Consider the following 20,471-nt stretch of genomic DNA (forward strand, 5'->3'; position numbering starts at 1 on the left):
GCACTAAAGAAGAGATGATCAGGTTGAAGAAATGAGTTGTTTTTCACAGCAATTGTCTTTTGTTGTGTTTTTGAAACCTGCCACATATGTGTCTAACATTATGCAGGCCCACCTATCTTTCACAGCCAGCACGAGACGCATTTTCTTGTGCACCCACGACTGCAGAGTCTGGCTTGAAATATGGCTGGTCTTTTTTATTTCTATTGATATAGTGGGAAGATGAACACCAGGTATTTATTTGTTTTATTTATATTTTCATATCCCTTAACCTAAAAATAATACAAATTGTCATGAAAGTAGGCAACACAAAAAGTGCTCACATACTGTATAGTAGAGATGAGAATACTGTAGCTCTTCACTATGTTCTACACCTCTTGGACAGTTCTCAGTCAGGGGGACTTGTTTTTTCTCTCTTCTCCCACTGCACAGAGCAATAAACTTGAAGCAATATCTCATGTACCTCCAGCCACAAGTCCAGAGATAAATTCCAGGGCATGAGTCAGCCCCATGAGCCAAAGCAAGAAAATCCAAAAGGGAGCAGCCTTAGGTAACTGGTCCCTGTTATTGCAACGCCAACATCAGTATTTTCCACAGTCCTGGCTCTCAGCACTCTCCTTCCTCCAACCTCCCCCAACCCCCAGCTTACCTCACATGCTCTACATATACCCTTCTGATCCCAGTCTTCCTTTCAACACATCCTACCCTTCCCCTGGTTTTCCATTCAGGAAATCCCTCCTACAAAACTCCACTTCAAAATAATGACTAACAATACTGCCATGCCATCTGTTTTCATAACATATCACTCTTTCTACACCTTTTAATGCTCCATTTATATAGAACATAACTTTTTTGGAGTGAGGACTACTCCACTATCATCTGCACACTGCCTATAACAACTGGTTTTGATTCTTAAATCTTTCATCTTTAATACAGCAGTGGTTAAAAATGACTATTTATTTCCTTGATTAGATTTCCAACTGTTGGCATAAGAACACAAATTCACCAAAACCTGACATGCTGGCACAATCTGTAAATGCTTAGCAGTACTTTATTCTGTTTTTCCCATTTAAAAGTGTGTTGATGGGGTTTCTCTGGGTTTTTTTGACTTTTCTTGTGGGTTTTTTGGGGTTTTTTTAATGCATCAGACTGAAACCAGGAATCTGTAATGTAAAGATACTAAATTAATCTCTGCATGGGGATTGCAGATTTGTCAATGCACAATTCCTCAAGAACAGTACATCAAAAAAAACCACCACCACCAAAAAACCACAACCCAGAAAACCATAAAAAATTAGAACCAAGAATGACATGAATTACCATGCCATAACTGTACAACATATGTCACTCTTCTGAAGTAAGAAAAACATGAGACAATTTAAAACTGTATTTCCAATACAGAACACCTTTTTAGTCACATGATGACTTATATTCAGTTATTTCACAAAATTCTCATGTTTTCTGTCAGGTAAAACATACCATCAAAACCCAGAAAATCCAGATCCAGGATTTATTACTTTTACACAGCCATAACACACCCAAGATATCTATATAGAAGTTTTATGAGTGTTACAAAACAAACCTTGCTGTAATCAGAATTGAGATGCATTGCTTATACTTTCACTTCAGAGGATGGCCTGTTAAAAAAAAGAAGGGTTGACAAGACACACACTATAGATCTCTAAAACAGATTTGACTGTTATGCAGCAAGGAGAGGAATGAAACTTAAGCGTGGGGAAGCAGCCTTGCAATAACAGATCACAGAGGCCAGTCATCTCTGGTGTACTTTAGAGGTCAAAACTCAGCCCAATGCTGTTTAATATCTTCATTAAGGACCTAGACATGGAACAGGTGCACCTCAGCAAGTTTGCAGATGATGAAATCTGGAGGAGTGCCTTCTACACCAGAGGGTCGGTCATGCTGACCCAACAGGCTGAAGAAACAGGTAGAAAAACTTCACAGAGCCCCACAAGGAGAAATGAAAAGACTTACCCTGGGGAGGAATAACTCCATACATCACTAGAGGCTGGAGGCAGACTGTCTGGAAAGCAGCTCTGATGGAAAGGACCTGGGGTCCTGAACATAAATAAGCAGCCACAAAGAAGGCCAAGAGTGTCCTGAGCACCATTAGGAAGAATAACACCAGCAGGTGGAGGGGCATGATGCTTCTCTGCTCTGCACTAGTGAGACGCATCCTGGAGTGCTAGCTTCAGGTCTGGGTTTTCCAGAACTAGACATGGACATATTAGAGTCAGGCCATAAAGATAATTAAGAACAGGGAACACTGGACATAGAAGAGAAGGCTCAATAAGCTAGGATTCTGAAGCCTCGGGAAGAGAAGGCGGGAAGGATCTTACTGATGTGCATGAATACCGACAGGAAGCACTAAAGAAGAGTGAGTCTGACTCCTCAGTGGCACCCAATGAATGAACAAGAGGCAGTGAGCACAAACTCAAATGCAAGAAACTTAAAAAAAATGTCTAATGGACTTCCTTATTTCACTGATTTGGTCTGTTGTGAGTGTGGTCAAACACTGGAAGTTACTTAGGCAGATTGTAGCATTTTCATCCTTGGAGCTGGTCTAGATAGCCAGCTTTGCGCATGGTGCTTGGACTAACTAGACAATCTCTAGAGATATCCCTTCCAACATGAACATTAACCTGAGGGTGAAAATACACTTCTACTGTAAGAAATGATAAACAGATAACCCATGGGAGAACTGGGTTGTTTTTACTGCTGCTATTTTGGTCTAACAGTAAAGACAGCTAAGTGTCAGTTCCATAAAGCTAATTCAAACATTAAAATATTTGAACCACAGATTTGTTTTACCTCGGTGTAAGAATCTGCCTGTAATCTCTTCTGATTTCCTACAAACAGCAAAACAGGTTTCACCGCTTACAAATGTGAATGCCACAAATCCATTTGCTTAACAGTCAATGGACAAAGACATACAAAAACATAAAGAATGATTCATCCAGTATTTTGTAACACTTTAGGTAGCTTAAATATGTAACTTTTCAAAAGAAAATACACAAGTTTCTATATGAAAAACTCCAGAAAATAGCCTCTTCATCTGGTTAATAAGCCTAATAGGGATGGCAGAAATAAAAATTTGTTCATTATTGATCTGAAGGCAGTACCTGCCAATATGAGGGCTGAAGCAGTTTCCAATTCCCACAGCTTAATAAGATCTGTGCTAAGCAGAAACCCACCTAGGTAGTTTCAAACACAAAATGAAAGACTCATTATGCATCTCATTATACAAAACTTGGAAAACTTCTATTGTAAACCTCCCCTGAGGTGTAATGTCAGGTATTATGGATTAGGTGCAACATTCCACAGTCCTTTCAATATTCACACTGAGTTCTGCATGTTGATATTGCACCTAAAATAGGACATGCAGCTTTGCTGTAGTAAACACTGGTTTAGTCAGCAAACAGCACAGAGGCACAACCTGAATGTAAATAAGCAGGGATGCTCCTACTTTTTCTCTAATTTTGGGGAAAAGAACATGTCACTAGGGGACAAACACAGCTGAGCAACGGTCTCTGTACTGAATATTCTCTCTTTTCTTCTTCTTTCCAAATCTTAATCAGTTTTCACCAACAACATCAAAACCTTCCAGTAACTTTCACAGCTGTAGGGCAATCAGCTTTAAGACAGCTAGCTACCTGGCAACCTTTCCACACCGCTTGAATGCAACTGTGCTTACCTGGACACACAAGCAGGCTGTACAGAGCACCTGGATACTCACTGCTGACAAGAGTAATCTCTGTTATCACAGAATGGTTGAGGTTAGAAGGGACCTCTGGAGGTCACCTGGACCAAATTCCCTGCCCAAGCAGGGCCACCTAGAGGTGGTTGCCCAGGAGCACATCCCAAGAACTTTTAAGTGCCTCCAAGGATGATGACTCCCCAACCTGAAACCAGAGAAGGCATGCACATATACACCGAAATAACATAACATGAACTCATAAACATGCAGTCAACATAACAGACTGCAAATATATGAGTTGGGGAAGAAGTTATCAGAAATGGCTGTCTGCATACTGATCACAAGAAGGCTGGAACATACAGACATCAAATGGTTCCTTAATAAGCCATATGGCTCAGCCCAGCCAGCAAGTGTGAAGCTTTACTTAAATGCCCTGCCAAAAAACACAAACTTCTGCACACCTTATAACTCCCTTGTAATAAAAAGCAGCTCCTTTTCTTTCTTCAGAAAGAAAACAGCCTTAACAAACACACATGAATGCAGAGTATGCAAGAAGAGACATTTTGGGCAGTCCCTGTATCTGGTACAAACTTTTCTGGTATTTGTGTAGATTCTTGTATATTTTGGGCTCTGTTCTCAGTCTTAACTGTATCACTGGCAGAAAAAATGCTGCCTGTTTTCAAGCTCACATAATTGATTATTCCACTGTATTCTTCAGAATTATTAGTTTCACCAGAATACATATAGGTATTGTGAGTAACAGTGTGATTATGTGTAACTATACAGATTTCACAGCCAATATTTGTAATCAATCCCTGGACCTTGTTAAACAAGCCCATGCCTTAACATTATAATTGTTACCACAACTGTAACCTTGATCAACATATAAAAGAACATTACTGTTCACATTCCTTTATTACTGGGCAGTGTAGTAGCACAGAAATAACACTATTTGTAGACAGCAGCTTCTTCACTTTACTATCAGTTCTGCTATTTATTTGATGTGGGACCCTAAGTAAATTCATCCTTCCTCACACGGGAAAGAAAGATACACATAAAGTATACCTTGATGTCTGTCAAGAATATGCTCCTGAAATGTGAGATAATTCAATACAGAGAAACGATTTTCCCCACAGAATAAATGTGATATAGAGGAGACATACAGAGGAACTTAAAGAATGCACACAATTTTAACATATAGGGGCAGCACATATGACATGGCAAACAGTGAGGAAAAGGCAAAGAATCAAGTTCATCAGTTGTCACCTGAACAACCAGTGATGACAGATAGGAGGTTGAGATATTGGCTTTGCAATAGCTGGAGATAACAGAGTCTCTAAGGTGTAATTAAAGGAGAAAAAAAATTTCAACTGCCAATTGTCCTGAGATTTTGATGAGCAGGCCTCCTGTGAGACTGAATCTTCAGTGACTCTGTCCAATCATTATTAAAAATTCCAGCTGCTTCATTTGTGAGACAGAACATCAACTACAAATCTTCTAGTATGAGTGTTTGTACTGCCTTCTTCCAAATGGTTGTATGTTCACCATCATTCTCAGAAGTCCACTGCACACAGAGGTCAGTCAAGTCAAGCAAGGGTAAAGGACAAAACCAAGTAATGACAAACAGTTAGTAGAAGAGGTTATTATTAAATGATCAATACTGGAACTTTGAATATGAGAGACTGAGAGGAAATTGATAGCATGGCATTATCACACCTGCTTCCTTCTTTCAGAGATTTATCTTGTCTACTTAGACTGCAAAAATTACTAAGCAGGAGCTGTTTCTCACTGAGTGTTTACACATCATCTCATCCTGCCAATCTCAGTTGTGATATGCATGTGCTTCTCTGGTAAAAATAAGAGAGACAACTATTTTCAGACCAGTGTGCTATTTTGAGGAGGTTCATTTTACACACTGAAAAAGAATATATTTCAACAAGCAGCCAAAAAGCACCCTTAAGAAATATGTAACAGAACTGGAAATTGTAGTTGAGATAGATAAGCTCCTGGTCTACTTCCAGGGACACTAATCATAAAAACCAATCCCAGATTCAATACAGATGCAGCTACTTTGTGGGCCACTTTGAAGTCTGCAGCTGATCGAGTTTTAAGCATGTAGTGTAGGGTCAGTTATGCATGTATTTTTTCCACTGAATTACAATAGCACAAAAATATTCAGTTACTTGACCACGTGGTACTCTACAATAGGAAGCACAATATTGCTTATGAACTCAGTATCTGGATTCTATTTAGAACATCAATTTTGTAACAGTATTTTAAAGTTTATTTAAGAAACAGAATTTTAGCAAATTATATATATACAAACATGAAATTGGCTACTTAAGTTTCAGGCTAGTGAAGCAGAATCTCAGTTTATTCAGGCAGCATCTCATTGCTCAAACAACTCAGCAGGCAATCTGTACAAAGTATGTAACAAATGCCTCTTAAGTTCTTAAAAACAACCCAACCAAACACAGCAACCTGACCAAACTCCCATCCCCACCAAAACCTGACAATTTAGAAAACATATCCTTTTTATACATGAGGCAATTTTTCAAACAGCTCTTCAGAAGTATAAAAAGCCTGCCAATTCAAGATGCAGAAATGTTATGTTGGAAGGGAAGCTACACTGTATAACACAAAAATCTTTTAGGCCATGTTGTAGCCTACAGAATAACCCTTTGTCAAGAGTTGTATGCTGCTATGTTTTGGGAAAGGGTGTGAAAAGGTAAAGCAAAAGCGCAAGCCTCACCACAATGGCTGTATCTTTGCATCTTCTCACTGTGAAGCCACAGAAGAAAGTGGAAGAGTGTCAGCAAGAAGTAGTACTTACATCTGGGAAATTGAATATGGGAAGTAGCAGCAACTGGAACAATGTTCAGCTGTGAAACTGACCTAAGGAAGCTACAGGGAATGACTACTGTGGGGGACAGTGTCTCAAATGGTAGTGAAAATGGAGAGAGCAAAAGTTCATCGTGAGCTGACCACAGAAAGCAGCAAGATCCTGCAATGAGTCCAGTCCTTCTCAAATGAGCAATAACAAGAGGACAGAAAGACAGACACTGGATGGGATCAGATATACAGCCTAGCCAGGTCAGTGAAGGGGAAAGGGGAGGGGGAAGAACAGAAGAAAGAAGATAAGCATGCCCCTTCACTGAGTCATACCAGAGCTACTGCTCCTGGAAGGGAGCCAGATTTTAGCTGGAGCTTTTGCCTCTGCTTTTCTTTCCCCCTCTCAGAAAACCAAGAAGTGAAAGCACCAAACTTAGATGTCTACCTGAAACACATTCAGATTTTGCTGACTGTAAGCCCCTACTCTATATAACACTTAGCCTCAGAAAAACTTGTAATCAAAAGCATGCAAGAGTAACTTAAAAACATCCTTTTTTTTTTTTTTTTTTTTTTTTCCTGGCTGGGTTTCTGTGCTGCCCTGAGTAAGATTCTTTCTTGGATCAGTGATTTCATAATGTAAAATACAAAACCCCTCCAAACAAGACAAATACATAAAGTGGCAGTTGAGGACAGCAGTTGTATTACTCCTCAAATTACACACTGCTTTGTCCTACATAAATTCCTCATCTGCCTTCTCCAAAGGCCTTCCTGTCAGCTGAACACACATTTCTCAGCCTAACACCCTTCAAAAGCAATTTAAAAATGTGCACCTATTTTTGTACAATTTATCACGTATCAGCCTCAAATCACATCCACATCAAAATTATTTTTTTCTGCAAATATTTCAACTGTTTGACAATACTCATTATCACACACCAACAAGTATCTCCTAGGCGGTTTATGAGTAGTATCCTCAGTTACTTGTGCTTGTCCTGTTAAGTGAAGTGATAATTTAGCAACCTCAGCTTGCTTATTAATGCCTCTCCTAAAATGCCACCCAGTTCATCTATTCGCTCTGATTTTATGAATGGATTTACAGCTTGGTTCTTTTTGTAGTTGAATAAGCACCTGACAGAAACACTCAACTAAGCTTTCACATACATGTTCTGAAATGGTCAGTGAAATCTTGAGGACAGACTCCAAGAGCTAGTAGGAAACAAATCAAAGCTTTAATACCCCCATACACCACAAAAGATCTCATAGTAAACAAATCTTCACAGTACCAACTAAATGGAAGCAACATGGTATAGCAATCTTCTGAGATCACCTACATTTAATCTAAGTTGGAATGAAGCTTAGGGTGACTTACAGTGCTTGATTTGCAAACAGGGAGTTAAATTCCACATACTTTTTCAGATGAATAAAAATAATACAGACATGGCATCTAGTCACTAGTGGGGTTCCGTAGGGCTCCATCCTCGGCCTAGATCTGTTCAACATCTTCATTTACGACTTGGACACAGGGTATGAAGGAATACTAAGTAAGTTTGTGGCAACACTAAATTGGGAGGAGCTGCTGACTCCCTCAAGGGCAGAAGGGCCCTTCAGAGAGACCTTGACAAATTAGTGAGATGGTGAACCATCAACCATATGAAATTTAACAAGGTCAAGTGCCAGATTCTGCAGCAGGAATGGAGCAACCCTGGTTTTGTGTATTGATAAGGGAACAAGACGCTGGAGAGCAGCACTGCGGAAAGGGACCTGGGGGTTCTGGTCAATGGCAATTTGAACAAGAGTCATTAAGCTATTAGAGATCATCCAAAGCAGGGCCACAGGGATAATGAAGAGCCTTGACGGGAAGCCACATGGGAAGCAGCTGAGGTTTGCTTGGTCTGTTCAGTCTGGATGAGACTGAGGAGAGACCTCATTGTGGTCTTCCAGCTTCCTCATGAAGGAGGTGGTGCAGATTTCTTCACTCTTGAGACCAGTGACAGGAGTCAAGGGAATGGAGTGAAGCTGCATCAGGGAAGGTTTAGGTTTGGTTATCAGGAAAAAGGTTTTCCTGGCATTGGAACTGGCTCCCCAGGGAAGTGGTCATAGCACCACACCTGACAGAGTTCCAGAAGAATTTGGACAATACTCCCAGGCACATGGTGTGACTCTTGGAGTGTCCTGAGCATGGCCAGGATGATGTTGGACTTGATGATCCTGGTGGGTCCCTTCCAACTCAGCATATTTTGTGAATGACTAAGACCTATGGAGTAACCTCTTCCCAAACAAAACTATAAACATACATGATTTTTACGATTACAGATATGTCTTACCTTAAATATATCTGTTTTGAAGCTATAAATTCAGGTACATATGTGGTTGCAAAAATCATCACAAGGGTCAGATTAGCAACAGGAAGGACAGTTCAAGAACTGACAATTCAACTAACAATGATACACTAACAGAAAAATAAATTTTCATTATGATTTCACTCTAAACAACAGGCCTTGCAATTTTTCCAAGTTTTCTTCTATTTTTACAAAAAGCATTTACAAAAGTACTACTTAGCAGACCATACTGCCTCAGAATAGAATGTGACTTTGTTTCATACTTGAACATTAGCTAGTGAATTAAAACCTATTGTTTTTTATGTATAAGCAGCAATATTATGAGACTCCCTTAGAGATACAAATACTGCTGTATCAGATAATATCTATGCTCTTATACAATAAAGCATGAATTCAACACTGCTTTCATTGTATTACCACCATGGCAGTGTTGCAGCATTTCTGATATTATACTTTTGTCCACATCACTATGTCAACAGACATGTCAGTCTGCTTAAAGCACCAAACAGCCAAAATTGAATGAAATGGCTCAATCAATTCACTTCACCTTTTGCTAGTGTAATCAGAATCTTACTGTTTATTTCAGAGAATAACGGAATATAGAAGGTGGATCCTTGGGCTTAAATAAAATTTTGTTTCCTTGCATTTCAAGCTCTTATTATGAAAAGATGTAGAACATCAAGACAGAATTTGCACAGCCTTGCCAAATACAACAAGATTTCTTCCTCAAAACACATAAAGAAGTTGTCAAATGTTATTGTCAAAGCAGTCCATTCTAGGAGCTGATCCTTCCATTACTTTTAATTAAAAGTCTGGTTTTTTCCTCCCCCAACCACAAGCTGCTTTCATTTTATAGATTATACCAGTAAACCTTTACAAATTAATTGTTTAGTACTGGATTACATAAAAGGTAACTCTGGCAATCCCTGTCATTCACACACCTCACTGAGTGCAGTACCTCCACAAGATAGGGCAGAAAGCACAGGTGGGTGCCTTCAGGACCATGGTCCATAGCTGCTGGTGGACACAAGGATGCAGCGGTGCCAGACGTTTGACTTTCTGAACATCTGCATAAGCCACTGCCACTTACCAATCAAACCCCCTTTACTCAGCAGGTGAAATTTTCAGTCTGTTCTGAACTTGACTCCCAATTAGCTGCACAGCTTGGGCACACAGCTATAAACACACTGAGAGTCGTGCAAAGTTAATCACGCTGGAGGTGGAGCAGCCGATACAGCCATAATGGGTTGCTACCATGGAGGCAACTGAGCACCTTTCCTGAAGGTAAGGCACACACATTAAACCCAGTGAGAAAGGGCTGTTCCCACCCAGACCAACTCAAGTGAAGACTAGAATCACACTGCCTGTAAGCCAAACAATAAGGACATCCCATTGTCTTAGACAGTATGCTAGAAGTTGTTTTCACTACTCCTTTTTCCTGGAAGAAAATGTCAGTGTAGATGTAAGCGATTACACTTCGTTTTAAATTTCAGCTCCTAAGAAATAACCTGAGAATCACTGTCAGAGTACTTCTGACAATGAGTGCTTAGGTCCAACACCTCTGAAGAGAGAGAATTACATTTCTCTGTTTTTCTAAGAAGAAAAAAATAAAAGCAGAAATGCAGTAAGAAGTTTAAACTCATGAAGTTTAATAGCAAACATTACTACAGGTACAGAACACTAAAAAAATTAAAAAGGAAATAAATAGGATAAACAATTAACACTGCTTTTGCAGGCTCTAGTGAATTGTCTTCTCTAACGAAGACAAATTAGAAACACTTCTATTATGCAAACTGACATTAAAGTTTATGGTTGGGGAAGCCAGGGATTTCCTACTGTATTCCTAATAGCTGGACAACTAAACTACTTCACTGTTTACTTTATGATGCCACATTCATGATATGGCATAGCCTAAACATTTTCTTAAAAGAAAATACGCCTTAATGAGTTAACCACACGCATGCACAAAAACCCTGCTACCTGCCAACAACCCCAGGCTCTACATTTTTTAATCATGAAATAGTTATTCCTGCCATTACATAAATATTATTACATAATATCTCCTTTGTATGCAGAATTAGAGCTACAATAAAATAGGTCCCACTATTTCAATATTGTATCTATTAATCCCACTCGTTCACTTAATAATTTAGAGCTGTAGTTGCATCAGAACACAACAGCTTGAATATGTCACGTTTCTCTGTGCTTATACAGAGAAGACAGTTAATTCTGGATTTTTTTTTAAAAAAAAACAAAACAAAAAACAAGCCAACAAAAAATACAACAAAAATATCTGCTCTACTATAATAACCGCCTGAAGGGAAAGACACCTCTGCCGTGCTCTTTATTACACGTTTTTTTGTCTTGCCTAAGGTTTAATGTATGCGTATCAAGAGATAATTTTCAACATGCTAGTCAGTAAAATACGCAGAAATACTTTAATTCTCAATGTCAGCATTACACGGCATATGTGTAAAGAGATCACAAGCAATAATACTTAGTATGTCTAGTATCTCAAATGCCAGGGTTTTTTTTCCAATTTAATATTCAACGTATGGGCAAACTACAAGGCATATTAAATTAATTTTCCTAAGTATTCAGTTCGTTAGAAATTTGTTCTGAGAACGTATTTGTTTGTATCGGCCACAAACACATCTGAGACGTGGGACGGCTGTAAGCACAAGGCCACACGGCGAAGAGGCAGCGAAGAAGTGGCATGTGACATTCGGGAGTCTCGGGGGGCAACATGTGGCCGGCGCTCAGGACGCTCCTCTCTGCAGTGCAGCACCGCTGCCTCCGGCCGTGCGCGATCCCTGCCGCGACACGAGCCCCCACTTCCCAAGTGCCGCACAAGTCCCACTTGTGCCCGCGCTCAGCGCCTTCCCCTTGTCGGCTCGCCCTCCCGCAGCAGCAGCAGCTCCCGGGAAGGGCAGGAGAGCGGCGGTGGGTACCGGGAGCGAGGGCGGTACGGGCCGGCCCCGGTGTTTGCACAGCTGCGCCGCTCTCCCGGGGCAGCCCCGCACAAAGCCCCGCCGGCCGCGCAGCCCCCGCCGCCACCGGGCGGGCGCGGCGCGACACCCGGGGCAGGTCCCCGCTGCTCGCCGCTGCCCTGCCGTCCCCGCGGCCGCCGCTGGCAGGTGAGACGCGCCGCAGCGGCGGCGCCGGGCGCGGAGGGGGGGGCGCGACCCAGCCACAAAGAGCGGGAGCGGGGTGGGCGGCGGCGGGGCCGGCGCCAGCGCGACCCGCGGCGCCGCAGCGGGGGGACGTCCCCGCCCGCCCGTCCGCCGGTGGCGGGGGGTCATCCCTTACCTGCAGGGGTGGCGCCGAAGACTCTCACGACGGGCACCCGTTTGACCGGGGCCTCTCGGAAGCGGGACTGGCAGGGGTCCAGGCCGGGCAGCGGGCTGCCCATGTAGTAGTCGGCAGTCACGATCCGCACTGAGAACATGTTTGTTCGCCGCCGCCGCCGCCGAGGCACCAGCACAGCACCGAGCGAGCGCGGAGCGAGCGCGGAGCCCGCACGGCTCCCCCCGCCCGCCGCCGCCGCTGCCGCCGCAGCGAGCGCGCGCGCGAGCGCAACACTCCCCGCGCCTGCCGCTCCTCGCTCGCCCGCCCGCGGGAGCGCGCGCGGCCCCGCACGCGCCTTGTCTGTGTCTCTGCTCCCCCCACCCCCCCCACCCCCCCCGCTGCCGCCTGATGCTGCCGCTCTGGGCGCGTGCGCGGCGGCGCGCCCCCCGCGCGCTCCTACAGCCCGTGCGGCCGCGCGCCCCTCAGGGACAGCGCGGGCTCGTGCCCCGAGGACGCCCCGGCGGCGACGGCGGCGGCGCCCCGGCCCCGGGCGGCAGCTGCTGTTGCCATGATGATGTCGTCACGGATGCAACCATTGGGGGGACGGAGGGGGGGGGGCGTGGATGGGCCATGTGTTGTGGGGAAAGGAGCTCAAGGAGCGGAGGAAGTGTCCCTCACTCCCCGACACACACACACGCGCTCCCCCCCATCTTTCGGTTGGGCTTGGCAGGCTGGGAGCGAGCGCGCGTAGGAGTGGGGGGAAAATCTTCCTATCGCTTCCCCTGGTGGCGAGGGAGGAGGCAGGGAGGGAGAGAGACGGCCTCGGTGATTCGGCGATCGGCCGCGCGGGCTGGGGGTGAGGCTGCGGAATCCCGAGCCGCGGATGGGGCGGGAGAGGCAGCGCTGCCGGGACACGACGGGGTTAAGCTGGGTCGACCGCCATTTTGAATGGCGGGGAGGTGAGGCTCCGCACGCCGCAGGGACCAGCCAAAAAATAACCAAACCCTAAGAAGATGGGGGCGAGGAGGGAGACGGGACCGGGAGGAGGGGGTGGAGCGGCCGCGCTCCCGCCGGCGCCCGCGCGCCCTCGGGCTGTGACGGTGAGCGCGCGCAGCGCGGGGTGGGGGCGGGGCCGGGGCTGCGGAGGGACGGCGGCGATTGGCGGCGGGGCCGAGCGCGCGGAGGGGGCGGGGCGGGGTGGGGCCGGGCCGGGCCGGGCGCGCTGCGGCGGAGCGGCGGGGGCGGGGTCGCGGCCCCTCGGCCCCGCGGCGGCCGCGTCCTCTTGCTGCTGCTGCCCCTGATCCTCTGCCTCCTCCTCCGCCCGTTAGGAGAGCTTGCTTTGCGGTTTGCAGCGCTCTCCTGCAGGCTTTTATTGAAAACATAAAACAGGCTTTACTTCAGGTTGAGCCCCTGAAAAAAACCTTGGGTTTAGGTTTTTAATATTCCCGTTGCAGTCTCTTTGTCTGAGAGGTGCGGATCCGGGGGTAAAAACCCCAAGACACAGCAAATATCCAAAGAGCTGGCAGTGTGGGAGATGAGCCGGTTAAAAGGGCAAATGCTCTCACACGCACTCAGGGCGATGCTGATACATGTGCGTGCAGGACTGGATGATACGAGACAAATGTACAAATCTATAAAACCTGACAAACGTCCAATATGTAGAACACATGTTTCGCATTTTGGTTACATGTGTTTCGGGTTTAGATTTGAACAAAAGACAGGTCAGGCAGTTGCTACCCTTCATTTTTTCATTGTAATGAACAGGAAGCTTGCCTGTCTACTCAAGGGTAACTGGTTTCCTACTCTTTCTTTGTAAGCTGTTTATTTTTTCTAGCTCACATCTGTTTTCCTCCTTAAACTCTTTTTTATGTGAACAGGAAAAAAAAATCCAACTACCTAGTCATCAAGAAATCTTGTGTCACAGAAGTGGTTGGAATAGGGTTGAAATCCAAACTATTTTCATTGTATCTAAAGAGTAACTGAGCTGCAACTTTAATTTTTGACAGTTGTTTACATTTGCAAAGCTAATATTTGGAAAACCTTTGGAACTGCAAAAATACTCTTATGAATACTTAGATTTCACAAAGGCTAATAAATCACTAGGAGCTTACTGGTGGGGCTTGTTAACAAACAACATCTCTAACTATTGTTATTTGAATGTGTTTTGTAGTGCTCCTTCACTAATCCACTTCCTTTAATTTTCTGTAGAACTTTGGTAGGGACAATAGCAGTTCTTCTGTTACTCCATTCCATGCTCTGTTTTCTACTGTTCACATGATCTTAACTTGCTGAGCATTGTCTCCCCAGCACTGTGTATTTCAGTGACAGTTTAATGTATTTGAACACTGGCAGATGTTCATGAGCTGCATGAGCTGAAGGTACGTCAGCAGTCCTCTTCTGTGCTGGGGGATACCAGTCCACTGCTGTATTCTGTTGTCATCTGCACAGGCAGGAAGGAGAACATGATGTTGTATCTGCCCCTCAGCTGAGCTGGTGAATAAACAAAGACATTTGAGCCTCTGGTGGATTTTGGTTTCTCCCAAATGACTGTGTTGTGTGAGATGTAGCACAAGTTCATACCTGGTAGTTCTGCTGAAGAGAAACCAGTTGTCCACAGTAGAATAGTGTAGAAAGCTGAAATAGTAATTTCTTTTATGTTTATTAAATCAGGGAGGACCATGCTTTGAAATCAGAAAGAATAAGAACAGCTGATTCTGTTCTCAAACCTAGAGCCAGTTCATGTGAAGTATTAATTTGATTTCTGAAAACGTTACTCTCAGAAAAAAAAAAAAAAAAAAAGTGACTTTCCTTTTTGATATAAATAGCTTAATCTGAGTGGTAGTCTTAAAGCCATGTTCCACTTTTGTGGAACTTGCATGCTTTCTGAGCGGTGCCTTTTCAGTTTCCCTTAGTTTCCTGCAGCTCACTTCTGTTTTCAGTTTTGTCTTGCAGTCAAGTGAGTAGGTTTGTCTGCAGGGTGGTACCAAAGTAAGAGTGTATTTTCAGTAAAGTTTTGAGTCAGCACTGTCACAGGAGGTCCCCTGCCCTCCTTCTCGTGTCAGCGCAAGCATTTGAATAGCTGTACAAAACACCTGACTCAGAAAGTGAGCCAGGTAAATGTGATCCCACTAAGAAATACGGGTTGATTTTAACCTCGATCAGGTCCTTGATCTGCCTCTTTATGTAGGGGTGTGAAAGCCTGTGCTTGCACAGAGGAGGAGGTGCAGTGCAGGGACTGAGATTGAGCAGCAGGAAGAGAGCACTTCTTCCAGAAAGCTTAGCTTGTGGTAGTTTAAGCTGCTGAAGTCTGAAAATCGGTTTAACCCTTTCAATAGGTGACAGACTCAAAGCCTGTTTCTGGATTTTCTACATTTCAATTTGTGTGTCAGTGTTTGTTTTTAAGAGTTGTTTTATGTGTTGTTCACTCGCATGTGTGTGTGCATGTGTGATAGATAAATTTTCTTGTAGTTTACACTTCAATACCTGAAAATTCTGCTGTCTTAGAGTGTCAGTAATTGTAAAAGGAAACATCCTGGTTGGAGAGCACTACCACTCATTTTCTCTTGTACCTCCAAACACTATTATGTTCTCTCTCTAGGGTTTTATCCAGTTTTCTGTTATAAAGCAAGTCACCCCCTTTCTCTGTTCCTCCAGTTGCTAAGCAGCAGCTGTTCTCCCCATTAGCCAGCCAAGTATTTGCATGAAAATAATCACTCTTGAATATATAACTGGTCCTAATCATGCACAGCTAAACAGCTGTACAATCAAAATTTGAGTATTAATAGTATTACTTATCAGCATAACTGATGACTGTCTTTTAAGTCAGAATTTCTCCACAGAGTAAAATCAATAAAGGTTTGCCCTGTTTTTTAAAACAAAAGGCATATCAGTTTTTATTTTTGTTTAATGCTTACTGTGTAGCTACTTAAAAAAACTGATCTCAAAATATCTGCAGTTCACAAAAAATTACAAATGCAAATATAAGCAGACACAGAATCATCTAGTGACTAAACATGATGGAGGCCAAGGGAAAAGCCACATTTTTCAAATATCTATTTATAGTAGCAGAATGCATCAAAATTTGATGATAAGAGTTTAGACTATGATACGAAGATAAAATTTCCAACATTACATCTTAACTTCAGAACCCACTTAGTTGTCCATGTTTGAGTTCCTATTGATTTCAAGGATGTTCAGTATTTCTGAGGTCTGTGATCTGAAATCTTGCAGTGCTTTCTCAGTCAGGGGATTTATCCACGCTGTTATTTCAGAATGAGAGCTGAATGTGGCTCACATTCTCGGGTGCTGTTTTTTCAGGTGACAGAAACACAGTTTCTGCTGGGAGAAAACCTGGACACATGAACAGAGTGACATGTGGTCCATCCAGCTGATATCCCAATCTAGACAGTCAGATTGTTCGCATTACACAGGAACGTTATTTCCCAGTGCGGCCCCACTAACTAAGTGAATGAAGATCTAAATCTTCACACTGAAATACATGGTGCTACACTGTATAGTTCTGGCCTGCAGAACGTGTACTTGCTTTGTCATGTGTGACAATCCATAGTTTTAGACTCTAAGGCTCCATACACACCCAGTGCAAGAAGTCCTCACATGTGAGTTCTGACAAGCCTTGCTTACACTCCAGGTAGTTAAGCCCACTAAAGCCAGAATGTGAAGCAATACCATGCATGTGCATCAGACCAGCTGAAAGTCAATTACTCTCTGGATGTTATCAGATGAAAATCTAAAGACAATATGTGAACAGCAAGAATTGAGAAACCTGTGGATGCCAAACAGCCTCCAAGTGGCTCTTAGGCTGCTGAATTAATTTCTAGGGGTAACAGTTTCATTTTTAATCTTGGAAATAATGCTTAAGATCCTAATTAATGGGATGTATCAATTTGTTTGTTTGTTTTAATTCTCAATTACTAGCTACAGGCTAGGCAGTAGGCTCTGAGGTATAGTCAACGGCATTACACCATCAGTGTCTTGTCACTAGAAACCTGATGGGAAACAAAACTAGGTCTCAATTATTAAAATATTAGAAGTATGAAAAAAGTATTTTAGCAAAGGCTCTTAATAAACCTGTCAGGGTAAGAACATGTGATTGGAAAGTCAAAAATGTACTTGAAGGAGAGCCTATGGACATTGTATGGGACATAGGAAACAGATGATTACATAAGGTATGCGAAGGCATAGAAGGAAGAAAAAGATATATATCTTTGGTGTAGTAACATTAGATTCTGTTGGGGTAAGTGTATTTTTTAAATAAAATAATTATTTGACAAAATAAAGTCAATTTTCAAAATCATCAAGGCTGGAAGAGACCTTCAAGATCTACTAGTCCAACTATCATCCAAGCACCATCATAGTCAGATTTAATCTGTGCTTCATATAAAGATTCAGTATAGTGTCATATGAGGAAAAAAGGAAGATGTATAATGTAAAGAATTGCTGATGAGAGGTTCTGATGGATTGTTTTGAGAGAAGGACTACAAAACTGGAAGTTGGCTCCAGGTAGAGTCTGTCCATTTAATGTATTTAGTGCAGTCCTAGTTAGCATATAAATGAAAGTTGCTAATAAACTTAAGTTTGAAGGAAAAGAGAAGATCTAAGACTTTGGAGTTAAGAAAGAAGAAAAAGATATTTTAAGCCAAAGAGCACTCTCAATGTAGAATGATTAGACGTAAACTGGAAATGAACTTTCCATAAAAGAAGGTTTCTATCCAATGGACAAATGGAATTCTTCTTTCAGTGAAAACAGGAGGGCAGAGCATTTTAGTAAATTTTAATATGGAGATTGATGAGATTATGGAAAAGGTTATATGACGTTTGCTGGTTAATGCACATGACTGAACCTGATTATCAAAATTCTAGAAGGATTGCATGCAGATCCCTGAACATTTCAATAATGGGCTCCTCTAATCAATGCAGACAATTTAGCCATTAGGATAAATGAGTTTTCATCATCATTTTACAAAACACACTGTAAACCATGAAGATGGTACAGCTTTCTGTTTCAGAAAATCTGGACAGTAGTATAAAAGGCAGCCCTTCTACAACATGTGGCCTTAGGTATATGTTCTTATCTGTAAATAAGTTGTGTGTACAAAATCACATACATAATCTTTATATGAAAATGCAAACTACCTTTGACTATTTTTGTTTCCTGGGTTGTATTTGCATTTAGCAACTTATGTTTCAAACAGTTTTCATTGAAAGTTATCCTTTTCTTTGTTGTTTTTTTTTTAATATTTTTTTTTCTAACATTTTCAGGTCTCTGTGTTGCCCTGTATCAGAAAAACCTGCCACTGAATGTACCTACAGGAAAATGCATAAGTATTCAAGAAAATTATATAAATTGAGACATAAAAATTAATAAAGAATTAATTTTGTAACAAATTAATAAAGAATTAATGTGTAACAATGTAGAACTATGCCACTTCTTTTAAAAAATTTAGAAAGTGTATTTAATTGAGAAGCAGCACATGCATCATGGAAGAAAAGGGCCAGGAAACACTTAATTGTAAAGATGGGATTCCTGATCTGCACTTTGCTGACAGAATTCTACATGTCAAGAAGTGATAGAGGTTCGCTTCCATGCTTGGAAAATGACCTATTGTCAAGATTAAAATAATTATATGACTGCATAAAGAATTCAGTTTAGTATAACAAGAACACACATTGTTGGGAAGCAGTTAACAGTATAGCAGTAAGTGACATTTAGAGATTGCATATATGACAGTGAGGATTTCAAAGATGAAATTTGATTAAGGTGAACTGATTAAGTCTGTCGTGGTTTTAAACCAATAACTAAGAAAATGACTTATTTCTTGCTGTGAGATATGGATTAGAACAAGAGCAAAACAGGCATAAAACTTAAAAGGAAAAAAAAAAGTTTATTGACAAACTACAATAATAAGAACACCAGAATAAACTTCCAGAAAAAACCTTTTCATCCCCTATCTACCCACTATTCCCTTGTTCACATGACAACAGAGACAAAAACCTTGGAACTTTGATGGTTAAAACAGTCTCAATTCTTGCTGCAGTCTTTTCACCAGTCTTTGTAGAGAAACAGAAGTTTCTTCCTGTTAATTTATGGAGTTTCTCACAAGAAAACTATTTTTGTTATAGTTTTCCATTGCTCTAATGTTAGCTGCTCAGAGCTGCTATTATTAGAGTTCACTCCTCCCATTTTCACATCACTCTGAAGTATGTATGGGCCATGAGTCTAGAGATAGGATTTTTAAGGATAAGTTATTCAAAGGCAAAAAAGTCTTCTTCATCTGTTTCTGTGAGCTTCACCAGAAAACAGTTTTCTCATTGCCTCTCAGGGCTTCAAATCTCCCAACAGTTTTCTCATTGCCTCTCAAGGCTTCAAATCTCACAGCACTTCACTATACCATAATTACTCTACTTTTTACTCAGATTTACACTTTGAACACTTTATTCCTCTCTAGATACTGTATCATGAATTAAAGGAGTTCTTTTCAGGACTTCATTGTCCATCTCCATAGTTTTAACAGGGAGATATTTCAGCTGAATTAAAGCATCTTCTTAATTCTCTACCTTTCCTGAAGCTTCTTTTCTTTCTTGTCACTGGTAGTTTATAAAGTCTCTTTTCATGTTGATCACTCTCTCTCTCTCTCTCTCTGGATAAAAAGATTAATCCGCAAGTCTCATCTGGGTAATGAAAGAGTTAAAATCTTGCCCAGGCTTTTGTAGATGGTTCGGTGATCTCTGCCGAACAGGAGCTGGAGCCGTCTGTGATGGAAAGTTCTTCATAGCTGCTCTGGAGAGTGTGGCTGTCTCTGCTTGCTGCAGGTCCTGAGCTTCTCTCTCTCTTCACTGGGCAGTTTCTAGTTAATGTAGTTACAGCAAAACCTGCAGCCAAGCCAGAGATCGGCTCGGCCCGGCCCGGGGAAAACCTTCCCCAGGCCCCCCCATCTCCCGGCCGGGAGACGGGGCAGGCCCGGCCCCATCCCCGCCCGGCCGCATGGCCTGGGCAGGGACGGGAGGCCTGGAGCTCCGCCACCCTCCACAGCCAGGAAACAAAGAGAACTCAGAGAGCTCTGCTTTTACATTTTAAGGTAGGGTTCACAAGTTGATCCCACTTTTCAATGGCCTAAACTGCTGTCAATTCTCAGCAATGACCAATAATTGGTCAGGAGAAAAGACTCCAAGCACTTCCCAGCAACTCCAACTCCCTTAAAGGTAAAGTAACTCCATGACAAAGTCTTAGATAATTGAGGAATAGTGTTGGAGTTGTTGGCATTGCTGAACCAGCATAATTT

The 20,471-nt window shown here is 42.4% G+C and overlaps 1 protein-coding gene and 1 long non-coding RNA gene across 3 annotated transcripts in view; one reads left to right on the top strand and one right to left on the bottom strand.

The window, feature by feature from the left end:
* Positions 1-12,527, bottom strand: part of REV3L (REV3 like, DNA directed polymerase zeta catalytic subunit) — a 115,967-nt gene extending 103,440 nt beyond the window's left edge. Inside the window, exon 1 of one of the 2 annotated variants that reach the window (XM_086876832.1) lies at positions 12,193-12,527. In XM_086876832.1, the coding sequence (XP_086732958.1) occupies positions 12,193-12,331 (139 nt within the window). In that variant the 5' untranslated portion in view covers positions 12,332-12,527. The remainder of the gene's footprint in view (positions 1-12,192) is intronic. The other variant, XM_086876833.1, reaches the window with a different exon arrangement.
* A 197-nt stretch (positions 12,528-12,724) lies between these two features.
* On the top strand, positions 12,725-18,605 carry LOC147654774 (uncharacterized). The gene is made up of 2 exons (XR_015283097.1): positions 12,725-13,271; positions 18,451-18,605. It is a non-coding gene; the product is annotated as an uncharacterized LOC147654774 (long non-coding RNA).
* Positions 18,606-20,471: the final 1,866 nt, after the last annotated feature.

The sequence above is a fragment of the Cyanistes caeruleus genome, chromosome 2 (genome assembly GCF_971803275.1).
Source record: "Cyanistes caeruleus chromosome 2, bCyaCae1.hap1.1, whole genome shotgun sequence".
Classification (NCBI taxonomy): Eukaryota; Metazoa; Chordata; class Aves; order Passeriformes; family Paridae; genus Cyanistes; species Cyanistes caeruleus.